The 12,715-nt window shown below is 39.1% G+C and overlaps 1 protein-coding gene across 1 annotated transcript; it reads right to left on the bottom strand.

Annotated features, from left to right (window-relative positions):
- Positions 1-305: 305 nt before the first annotated feature.
- LOC145801220 (ferrochelatase-2, chloroplastic-like) lies at positions 306-8,735 on the bottom strand. Its single transcript, XM_082891883.1, has 7 exons — positions 7,794-8,735; positions 5,642-5,645; positions 2,430-2,525; positions 2,202-2,328; positions 1,937-2,089; positions 1,670-1,770; positions 306-891 (listed from the first exon to the last, which is right to left on the bottom strand). Exons 1-7 carry the CDS (start codon positions 7,861-7,863, stop codon positions 576-578), a joined length of 867 nt encoding a protein of 288 aa, XP_082748009.1. The 5' UTR covers positions 7,864-8,735; the 3' UTR covers positions 306-575.
- Positions 8,736-12,715: the final 3,980 nt, after the last annotated feature.

Genomic DNA, 12,715 nt, shown 5'->3' on the forward strand with positions numbered 1-12,715 from the left:
CCCCAGGATCTCCCTATCCTACTCTGTCTTTTACTCTTTCTTTTATCTTTCTCTTTGTTTCCCTTATTGGTCCCTCACCAATGTAGGGTATTGTGCATCTTGCTCTTCTCCCTTTGTTGATGTAAGTTGTGTTTGTTAGTCTTTCTTCATCAATAAAGTGGGCTTTTGTTGATCAAAAAAAAAAAAACAAATCACTTAACATGGGTATTAATGGTTACTTCATCGAATTTGTTTCATTACATTATATGGACTTGCAATTCAACTTCTCGAAGATTTGCATACTTTCAAAATACAAAGGCCAAATGAGCATGAAGTGCAACTTTTACTGATCAGAGTATTCTCTACTTACAAAAATAACATCTCAAAATCTCAAATATCTCATTAAGATTTTCTTTTCCCTGGAAAAGAAAATGAAACCAAGATAAACAAAAGAACAAAAAATGGAAATGGAAAAATCCCAAGAGAAGCCTTGGAGGAAGTTCCGGCGACTCCGCTACCATGCCTTGACTTTCAACTATTATTCTCTGTAACTATAGCTTTGTATGTTAGCAATGCTTTCAATATCTTAATAACCTTTAAAGGACATGATTCCTAAATGCCATGATCATTTTTGGTGATAAAAGCAAAACAAATGCCAAGATTGAACCAAAAAACATTTTGATAGCATAACCAACTGGATCATAGTCACTTTCTTCAGAATTAGTACTTGAGGTTGTCATGGCTGTGGCTGAAGGTAGGACTTCAATAACTACATCGGCCATATCTGTAATGAAGGAAGAGGTGCAACCTAGGGCACAAACACGGCCCCAATTTTCAATGCCAGATTCAAGAGCCAAGTGCTTGCACTCCATATCAATCTCTTCAAGAGTCTTTATGTGCTCACCCACAAAGCTGCGATTTCAGGAGCACAAAATCTACGAGTTTAATGTTTTTCCCTATTATCCCCTTTTATTAGGTAAAATCATATTAGAGTAACAAAAAAATCAACAAAAAAATTCCTGTCCTGTTTCAAGAATGACAAAAATAAATCAGAAAAATGAGTCAACACCAATCCCCAGGCGACCACCTTCATTCACTTACCAGGCCAAGTCATTTTTCAGTTATTTAATGAATAGGGTAAAACTTTAGTTGTTACCATCATCATTGTGGGAGCAGTAATATTAGTAAGAGATATCAGGTTAAGGTCCTTGCAGTGTATATTCCCTAATAGCCACGACATCAAATCCATAGATGGTATTGGGCAAACAAATTCAGGTTGCATGTTGTAAAGTCCTCGAAACTTTCAAAAAATATACCTAATCACAGGTAACCAGACATAAAGCGAGGCATTCAACCTATGCATCTGATCCATTGCACTATTCTAAAAGTAACAAGTAACTTGTACCAATGTAAAGCATCTAAAAGGTAAAGCCTATAAACTTCATCTAAGATGGTTAAACGAGAAGGATGGCCCACGATTAGGTTAAGGACCAGACAAGAAAGAATAACACAAGGAAACTATGGAGCTCAACAAATTTAAAACAGAATTAGAGCTCTAAGTGGTGCATTCTTCAAAATGCATTTGTAAAAGTCAAGCCCAAATCATGGTAAAGGTGATATTGTATTTTCAAGAAATATGTCAATAGTGAGAGAAAAACCCATGAATGCAACTTAATCGTTTACGCCATACCTTACAGGAACAGCCAAAAGACTCTTCACACCTTTTTTGCCACGCTCAACAAGTACTTCATCAGTGTAGGGCTTCAACCATTGTACAGGCCCAACGTGACTCTATCATACATGGAGGAAAAAACAAATAAAAAATGTGAAAAACCAAACATGTCAAGTACCCACAGGGGATTGTTTTGTGGAAATTATGATTATTGATACAGGGAGTTATTAACCATGCAAAGCTTGGAAACAACCAGAAACTAATAGCTTATATCCAAGAACCAACCTGGTAAGCAAGAGTATGATCATTGTTGATACGTCTTGATTTCAACCCTTGCATTATCAAGTGAATGCACTCCTCCATCTGATCTCTGTATGGGTCTCCCGCATCCTCAACATAACTGACTGGAACCCCATGAGCACTGATGAATATCATGACCTGGAATACCATAAGAAAACTAAGCCATGCATACTAGCAGCAGCAACAATTCAACCAACAACAAAGCATCAAGAAATGATGTCAAATGAGTCAAGGCAATAATGAAACCCACCTCCTTAGGCGTAGAGAAACTCTCTAACTCCTTTTCAATCAAGTCAGCCATAGACTTGATATAACCTTCTCGTTGACACCAGGACTGTATAATTGAAATAGGCATTCTTGACAAATATGCATCTTCCCTGACATATAACTCAGAATTAGATATACTATGTGCCGGACAAAAAATAACACTTGCATGCTAGCAAAAAATAGAAGTTCAGACAATGAAACAAAATTTTACCTAAAGATGGTTTGCAGAACACGAATGCTTGATCCAGTAGTGGAGATTGAAAATTGTGGATAAAGTGGCAGCACAATAAGCTTTGTAATCCTGTCCCTCTAAATCGGATGTGGATAAAGGAGAAATGTCACCATTTTGACTTGAATATATTGAATATGTGACAAGGAATGTTGTCAGGGAGTAGTTGTAAGGTTGATCACACTTGTGTGATCAAGTGTATGGTGTGACTTAATTTCTCACAAATATATTATCTGCTGTTTGTATTAGGCTTGGTTTGATTTCTCTTCATAATGGATACTTTTCTGGTACACGTAAAGCAAAAGCCATTGATCAACATTGGAGAATAGAGCCTCTTGGAGAAATAACAACATGATAAACATATCGATATAATATTTTGATGAGGAGATTTTCCAAAATCCATATTTGGGTTTCTAGCGCATAAAACAATTGAGTTTTTCTTAGTTCTTTATTCGTCTCTCTGTAACTGATTGTTTTGATCTTCAATTCCAATTAGAGCATATTTTTTAGTTTGGAATTCAAGCTAGGGGTTCCAAATTATCAGTAATTGGCAAAAATTTGCTAAATTGTTTAACAAAATTCTCAGTCTGCCAACACCCCAATTCCCATAATGCACAAGCTTGAAAATCTTACGTGCACCCCAAAAAATATCAACCTTGATTCAAAGGAATAAAGGAATAAAGGCCCAAGAATTTTAAGTCTCAGGAGAGAGTCTAGGCTCAAAACAATTAGCAAACAACGGATCTCGATACGTCACCAGTCCATTAGTGAATAGGGATGCAAGCTTTTGCCACATTACTATAGTATTGTTAGGTTTTTATTTTTGACAACCCCGTTTGACAAAACTCCTTTCAGTGGTATTTGGTTTTGCACTTTTATTTCAGTGAGGCTATGAGTTTATTAGATGCGAATCCAATCCGAATCGTGCCTTTGTCAATTTCCATGGATCAAAGCCGAGGTTGTAACAGGATCTAGTTTTCTAGATTTTCCAATTTTGGTCTCCCCGCTCGAGCAGGGAAAGTGACGCTCGAGCGGGGATTGCAAGCTCACAGCATCTCTGCTTCGCTTGAAAAAAGTACTGGATGGTGTGATTCGACGCTCGAGCGTGGAAACTTCCGCTCGAGCGTGAAGCCTATACGAATCACACAATTTTGAAGCCTCTGCTTGAGCGGGAATTCCCACGCTCGAGCGGACCGCGCGAACACAGATTCTATAAATTCGCGTGTTGGGTCAAATCTAGGATTACTTTGGATTTCTATAAGGAATTGGTTTTCTTCCAAAACTAGGATTACCTTGGATTTCTATAAGTAGTTGGTTTTCTCCCAAAACCTCACTTCTCCAGATCTTCTTTTTGGATATTAAGGTTTATATCTGGGAATATTTTGCTAGTTTTCTTTGATGTCTAATTGAGTATTCAACTCATGGGTTAAGAAGAATACATCAAAGGTTTGTTTGTTCATTCTATACAAAAGAGAGAGTTGTTCTTCGTTGGATTCTGAAGAATTCGAGCCTGAAGCTTTGGTGGATTCCGGAGTGGCTCATTATCAAGACAATTCCGAGGTGAAGACGGGGTTGGAAGAGACACATAGAGGTTGGTTCAATTCAGGCGTGGATTCGCTAGGTAATTGAGAGTATACCTGTGTAATTCCTTTATATTTTCTTAGTGGATTGTTTTGTGGCTGTTGCCTGTGTTCTTTTTTATCACAATTGGAGGTGTCCAATTATGGTTTTTCCATGTAAAATCGTTGTGTCGATTTGTTTTGATTGTTTGATTGGGATTGTTATATACTGCTTAAAATTGATATATAATCACTGTGCGGGGAGCAAATATTCAGGCAAGCCTGCACTCCTTTATTCCAAGCTCTTGCCTGTCCGATCGACTTGCGAGCACAACGGCGGTGAGCTACCCGGCGGTGTGTGGCCGGAAAATCCCTCCGATGATCAAGTTAGACACACACACAGGGATAGAGAGAGAGAGAGAGGACTGAGTTGTGTTTAGTGTTTTTCTCACCAAATTGTGTCATCTCCAAGCATGGGGGGCGCAGACATGATTATATACCTTCTGCGCCCCAAATCTACTCCCAGTGATCTCTTAACACGTGGTACTGTTATCCCATCTGTCAGCACAAATCTTGCTGAACATCACCTAACCCGAATGCCAGTCCACTCTTCTGGGAGCTCGGTAGTCGGGCTGCAATATCTCGATTGCCAACGGCCGTGTTGTGCAGTTGGCCAAAGTGCTCCGCTCGCCGCGCTCCGTTTCGACCGAGCTCGGTTGCATTCCGGCATTGCCGAGCTCGGGATAGCTCACGCTGGTTTACCATCGGCCTTCCTGCCGAGCTAACTCTTGGACCGTGGAACAACCACACGTCGCCTGGCGCCGGACATCCTGCTTGACCGGCTTCTAAATCGTGAAGCCAAACAGACCGGTCCAACCACGCCTTCCCTTATCCGAGCAAAACCTCTAAAGATGGGGCCGTGTTACCACGACCCAACCTTGTTCGGCCAAATCTGTCCGGCCCAAATCTGTCTGGCCATTATCACGGCCCAAACCAGATCATAAATCTCCCTTTCAATCACAAATCAACATCTAGGGAATTTCTAGATTTTTCAATTTTTTTTAAAACAAAACATGTCAGAAAACGAACAAGCACACATAAACCCAAAAATTAAAACAAATAAACAAATTAACACAAGTCAAGTTTTCTTACCCAAACCGCTTTAGTATAAACAAAGTTGTGAGCATTGCGGTTTTTGGGTGGTGTCTTGACGTTGTGGTTCCCTTTGCTTTCAATGGGAACCCGTCTCAACTTGGTTTCCAACATCCTATTTTTGGGTCTAGGCAAATACATTCTCCCATGCAACTTATAATAATAAGGGCGAATATGACCATGCATACCACAATGATGACAAATAAAAACAGGGTGTACCTTCTTTTCTTTTACCTGACCAACTCTAGGAAGTTTGGGAAGTACATCCTCATGTTGAATTTTTTGTTCTCCCTTTCCTTGAGTTCTTGTAAAGGATTCATTGATTGAGGGGGAGCCTCCGCCTTTACTCACCAAATACCCCTTGATTCCTAGTGGTTTGACTTTCCATAGTTGTGCTTAGATTCTCTTGTCAGAGGTCCAACTTGCAGATCACTACTAGGATTGAATCTAGTGTTTGTCGAACTCCAAGAGTCACACACACACTTTTCTCATGGGATCTATGCTTTTCACATAATGCATCACTTTCTTTCATGAGGACTCTTCTATAGACTGTGCACATTGTGTTTTCAAGTAATTGTGTTTCTTGGATAATCTCGTGTATTCTAAGGTACAAATCTGAGATTTCTTACTTGCTCCACCATATTTTTTTTTGTCTTTTTCTTCTTGTTCACTGTTTCTAGTGTTTGTGGTTGATTTTAGTGAGGGGGAGTTTGGTTCATCTTGACTTGGGTTGGTAAGGGAGTTTGGTTTTTCATTGCAAGAGTTGTTTAGCATGTACACTTTGATTTGTTTGGTAAGGGAGATTGGCTATAGTTGTTTTGGATGTTTCTATGCACTGTTTGCTAATTATTTCCTTCTTGCATGTTCCTGGTATTTACATCGTCATATCATTGCTTGTGTGGTTTATGATCTTGCTTTTGTTGTTTGAGAGTTATTTTTCCTGAGTCTTAGTTTTCATCTCTTCATGTTTTCCATCTCATGTTTCAAGATAATCGTGTCATATGCCTATTGCTTTTTCATATACTCTTGTGGGACTAATAGTTGTTTTGGAGATTATGGCACTAATAACTGTTTTGCAGATCATGACATTGAGAAAGAAGTTGGCTTTTGTTGGCTATAATGGGTTGGGGTGATTAGGATTTTATTTGTTAGGTGCGTTTTGTCACGGCATTTCCAAAGGGGGAGATTGTTAGGTTTTTATTCTTGGCAACCCCGTTTGACAAAACTCCTTTCAGTTGTATTTGTTTTCGCACTTTTATTTCAGTGAGGCTATGAGTTTATTAGATGCGAATCCAACCTGAATCGTGCCCTTGTCAATTTCCATGGATCAAAACCGAGGTTGTAACAGGATCTAGTTTTCCAGATTTTCCAATTTTGGTCTCCCCGCTCGAGCGGGGAAAGTGACGCTCGAGCGGGGATTGTAAGCTCACAGCATCTCTGCTTCGCCTGAAAAAGTACTGGATGGTGTGATTCTCCGCTCGAGCGTGGAAACTTCCGCTCGAGCGTGAAGCCTATATGAATCACACAATTTTGAAGCCTCCAATTTTGAAGCCTCCGCTCGAGCGGGAATTCCCATGCTCGAGCAGACCGCGCGAACACAGATTTATAAATTCGCCTGTTGGGTCAAATCTAGGATTACTTTGGATTTCTATAAGGAATTGATTTTCTTCCAAAATTAGGATTACCTTGGATTTCTATAAGTAGTTGGTTTTCTCCCAAAACCTCACTTACTTCTCCAGATCTTCTTTTTGGATATTAAGGTTTATATCTGGGAATATTTGGCTAGTTTTCTTTGATGTTTAATTGAGTATTCAACTCATGGGTTAAGAAGAATACATCAAAGGTTTGTTTGTTCATTCTATACAAAAGAGAGATTTGTTCTTCGGTGGATTCTGAAGAATTCGAGCTTGAAGCTTTGGTGGATTTCGGAGTGGCTCATCGTCAAGACAATTCCGAGGTGAAGACGGGGTTGGAAGAAAAACATAGAGTTTGGTTCAATTCAGGCGTGGATTCGCTAGGTAATTGAGAGTATACCTGTGTAATTCCTTTATATCTTCTTAATAGATTGTTTTGTGGTTGTTACTCGTCGTTTTTTTTATCACAATTGGAGGTGTCCAATTGTGATTTTTTCCACGTAAAATCGTTGTGTCGATTTATCTTGATTGTTTGATTGGGATTGTTATATACTGCTTAAAATTGATACATAATCACAAATCAACATGTAGGGAATTTCTAGATTTTTCAAGTATGAATAACTTATTCAAATAGAAAGATAATAAGCATAGTATTTCCAGAAGTTGACCAGATGAGTTCTTGCACACTGTTTAGTAGGTGTAAAAAGGTGAGTAAAAAAATAAATTCTAAATTTTTTTCAATTATTCTGTTTGATTTACCTTAAGTGAACCTAACTTTTTAGACCAAAAATAAGAGAAAAAATAAAAACAAGTTTTTTGCTTATTTATAGACCTAGACACACAAAGCACAACGAGCATATGTGGCAGAGATCAATACAATGGAAACTGCTAACACAACAAAAATTCAGAGAAGGATACATAGTAGGTGAAAATGAATCACAAACAAGTTGATGACAACAGAGCATACAAAAATATTACATGACAATGACATTGTTTAAGACTTGCCTGCTGAACAGTATCCTTAGTAAATGGGTGCCAATATTGCATTGCAACATAGACATTTACAGGCATTTCCTTTGCTTCCAATGCGTTTCTAAGTGCAATTACAAGAATCTTTAGCGCAACCCCTAAGCTTGTTATAAACTTATTATCACATCATGTCAAGAAAAGAAAATTTAAAATAAAAAAATGAAGGGCATGTAACGTTAGGCTCATATACTGGATCTGCAAATAAATTGAATAAAAATGGTTGAACATCATGAATTGTCTCTGGTCCTCCAAGATTAAGAAGCAGCACTCCAACCCTTTCTTCTGTACCATGTGAAGGAGATTCAATAGCACTTCCAGTTCCAAGATATGTCAATGCTCCCAGAGAACAACATGTGGAACAACATGTGGAACAACAGCTTCCTGGTGTTTTTCTATTCTTGGTCTAGCTTGTAAGTTAAGTGTTCTTATGGTGCATTTGTGGTAGACCTGTACTGTTTATCATCTGGAAAATGTCTCTTTAGAATTGGTGGATGGGCACTTGATAGGAAGTTGAGAAAGTGGTATGCCTTAAATATCGAAGATGGATAAATAAGCTCTTCATTTGAACATATGTTAAGTAGTTTGGCGCCTGCTTATATTTATGTTCCCATGTACTCACTTTTTTAGTTTAAAGGTGTTTTTACACTATTTGGTTAGCTACTCCTTCACGTTGTGTTAGTTTTAACCAATAGATAATTGGACATTTTTGGTTTATGGGATATCGTTTAATATGATGATAAATACATGACAGCATGGTAATAGTAACTATTTTGGGTAGTAGTTCTCTTCACTTGCTGGATTAGTTACATATTACATTGAGCTTCTGTTCATTGTGCAATGCATCAACTAGATGTTCAGCTAGATATATCTTTGGTATAGCAGTTGACTGTGAACCTGTTGCCTCTTCTTGGCAATGGGGGGTTTGTTTGAAGAATTACTGAAAGTTTTTCTCATTAATATCAATATCTAATTACATGGATACATTTATACAAAAAATGTCTAACAAACTAATAATATCTGTAACTACCTAACTAACTAATGTAACTAACTAACTAATCTAACAAACTCTATCTTCTAGTTAGTTTTAGCTGATTAGCTATTACTGGCAGCAGCTCTTGTCGTGGCTCTGTTGTTAATCTGTTAACAAACTCTATCTTCTAGTTAGTTTTAGCTGATTAGCTATTACTGGCAGCAGCTCTTGTCGTGGCTCTGTTGTTAATCTGTTGTTAATGGCAGCAGCTCTTGTCGTGGCTCTGTTGTAGATGGCTCTGTTGGTGGTATATTAGCAGGCCCCTGCAAGCTGATGGGAGAGGAAGTGACCAACAGCTTGGTCTTGAGAAACTGAAATCTGGAACTGGATAAAGGTTTGGTAAAAATATCAGCGATTTGATTCACAGAAGGAACATACTTCAGAACAACTTTCTTGGCTGCAACCTTCTCGCGAATAAAGTGACAATCGACTTCAATATGTTTAGAGCGAGTATGAAACACCGGATTTGAAGCAAGAGCAATAGCGGAGAGGTTATCACACCAAAGAATAGGAGAGGAAGTAGGAGGAAGGGCTAGATCATGCAGTAGCATCTGTAACCAACTTAACTCTGCGGTAGCATGAGCCAAAGCTCTATATTCAGCCTCAGTGCTGGATCGAGAGACTGTTGGCTGTTTCTTAGCAGACCAAGAAACAAGATTAGAACCAAGATAAATGCAGTAGCCAGATGTAGACCGTCTATCCAACTGATCCCCAGCCCAATTAGAGTCAGAGAAAGCTTGAAGGTCAAAAGAACTGGGAGAAAATGTGAGGCCATGAGAGAGGGAACCTTTAACAAATCTAAGAATACGTTTAACAAAGGCAAAATGGCCATTAGTGGGTGCATGCATATGTTGGCAGGCTTGGTTAACTGCTAAAGACAGATCAGGACAGGTGATGGTTAAATACTGTAGGGCACCAACAAGACTTCTGTATAACTGGGGCTGTGTAAAAGGCAGAGAAGAAACAGGAGTAACAGCAGGCTTGACTGAAATAGGTGAGGTGCAGGGTTTACAAGTGGTCATGCCAGCCTTGAGAAGAATTTCAGAAGCATATTTTTGCTGAGACAAGAAATAATTAGCTCCCACAGGTTGAATGGAAACACCGAGAAAGTAAGAAATGTTGCCTAATTCCTTCATTGCAAAAGCAGCATGCATTTGACCAATGAGGTCTTGAAGAAGAAGAGAACTACTGCCAGTAAGAAGAATGTCATCAACATAGACCAAGAGAATGAGAATATCAGTGGAGGTCTTTTTGATGAATAAAGAGTTGTCACAGTAACTATTAACGAAGCCTTGAGTTATCAAAAACTTGGAGAAGGTTGAATACCAAGCTCGAGGGGCTTGCTTCAGGCCATAAAGAGCTTTCCGAAGTCTACAAACATGATGAGGCTTAGTGGCACTAGTAAAACCAGGAGGCTGGAGCATATAAACCTCTTCATCCAAGGTACCATGAAGAAAAGCATTGCTTATGTCCAACTGTTTTAAGGGCCATTGATAATGCAAGGCAATGCAAAGCAAAATTCTGATTGTAGGTTGTTTAGCCACGGGACTAAAAGTTTCAGTATAGTCAACACCTTCTTGTTGTAAAAATCCTTTGGCCACCAATCTGGCTTTATATCGGGCAATAGTCCCATCAGAATTTCTTTTGATTCGGAAAACCCATTTGCAGCCAATGGCTGTTTTAGCTGAAGGAAGAGGCACAAGAGACCAAGTACCTTGATCAAGAAGAGCATGATATTCATCAAGCATTGCAGCATACCAGACTGGAGAAGTAAGAGCTTGTTGATAAGTGGAAGGTTCTATATCAGTGAATGAAGAAGAAGCAGAGGCCACAAGACAACTTGTTTTGGATCGAGTAAGCATAGGATGAACATTGGCAGCAGAACTGAGAGGAAGAGATGAAGAAGGTACAGATGGTAAGTCGATAAATATAGAGGTAATAGGAACAAGAGAGGAAGGATTTGGATTAGAAGGCTGAATAGGCTGAGAGGAACCTGTAGGAGACTCGGACAGAAGAGAAGTAACAGGATTAGAAGGCTGAATAGGCTGAGAGGAACCTGTAGGAGACTCGGACAGAGGAGAAGTAACAGCAGTAGTAGGAGTGGGAGTAGTAGGCAGAGATGTAGGACAAGGAAGAGAAGTAGGAGGATCACCAGACCTAAAAGGAGAACTAGAGGACCAAAAGAAGGACTGTAAATTTGAAACAGAAGAAGACTGAGAAGGAGACTGAGCAGTGGTAAAAGGAAAGGTATCCTCATTAAACAAAACATGTCTAGATATATGAATTTTCCCTGTAGCAAGATCAAGACATCTGTATCCTTTAAAAGAAGAATGGTAACCGAGAAAAACACAAACCGTAGATCTAGGTTGAAGCTTGTTAGAAGTGTAGGGCCGAAGCCAAGGAAAGCATTGACAGCCAAAAACCTTAAAAGAGGAATAAGCAGGAGAAGAATGAAATAGAGTTTCATAAGGAGACTTATTAGAAAGCTTAGAGCTAGGCATCCTATTAATGAGATAGGTAGCTGTGGACACTGCATCAAACCAATACTGTAAAGGTACAGAAGAATGATGTAATAAGGCAATGGTTGTTTCAATGATGTGCCTGTGTTTACGCTCAGAAACTCCATTTTGTGGAGGTGTATAGGGACAAGACATTTGATGAAGTATACCATGAGTTTTTAAAAATTGAGTCATTTGAGTATTAACAAATTCAGTGCCTCCATCAGTTCTTAGAACTTGCAGTTTGGTGGAAAATTGAGTTTCAACAAAAACCTTAAATTCTAAAAATTTGGAAAACACTTCACTCTTGTAACACAAAGGATAAATCCATGTAAACTTGCTAAAATCATCAACAAAAAGCACATAGTATTTATATGGAGACAAAGAAGAAAAAGGACCCCACACATCACTATGAATGAGAGATAATGGTTTGTTTACAGTAGAATTAGAAAGCATAAAAGGAAGTCTATGGCTCTTGGCCACACAACAATGAACACAAGAAGACAAAGGAGCCAAGGTTTTATTAGCAAAATCAGGCAAGTGACTTTGCATATGTACAAATTTCAACTGAGATGGATGGCCCAATCTCTTATGCCAGACCTCAGCAGAAACAGCTCCAGTGGTGGAAGTATGAAAAGCATGAGATGAAGAAGGAGGAGAAGAAGTAGTAGGAAAGTGATATAAACCATGAGCACTAAAGCCCTGGTGCAAGACTGCCTTCGAAGCCTTGTCCTGAATCACAAATGAAGAGTCATCAAAAGTGACAGTACAATTATTGTCTTTGGTAAGTTTATGGACAGAAACAAGATTTGAGGAAATAGGAGCATGTAAAACTTTGGTAAGCTTAAAAGAATAATGAGGAGTAGGCAAAATACCTTTCTCTGTATGTTGGATAGGCAGAGAAGTGCCATTGCCAATTGTAACTTGATCCGTACCTTGATATGGTTGGTACATGCTGAGATTGGAGAGATCATGTGTGATATGATCAGTAGCACCTGAATCAAGATACCAAGGGGAGGATTCAGGTGATGCAGAGGCAACATATGCCTTTGGGAAAGATGAATTCTGTGAGTGAGGAGAAGAAGAAGACTGAGAATAAGTAGTATCCAATCGATGCCAACAATCAGAGGCAATGTGATTCGCCTTTCCACAAATTTGACAGACGAGTCCAGAATTGAATGATTGTCTGCCTGATCTGCCTCTGCCTCTAGAAAATCTGCTCCCTCGGAATATACCTCTAGAGGAGCCTCGGTAATTAGGACTTGATCTGTCACGAGCATATGATGAAGAAGAACCAGAAGGAGAACCTCTTGTAGCAGAATAAGCAACAGATGAGTCCAGATTCTGACTCTTTCTGTGTTTTGCT

This window comes from Camellia sinensis, chromosome 10 (assembly GCF_055761805.1).
Source record: "Camellia sinensis isolate YWXY chromosome 10, ASM5576180v1, whole genome shotgun sequence".
Classification (NCBI taxonomy): Eukaryota; Viridiplantae; Streptophyta; class Magnoliopsida; order Ericales; family Theaceae; genus Camellia; species Camellia sinensis.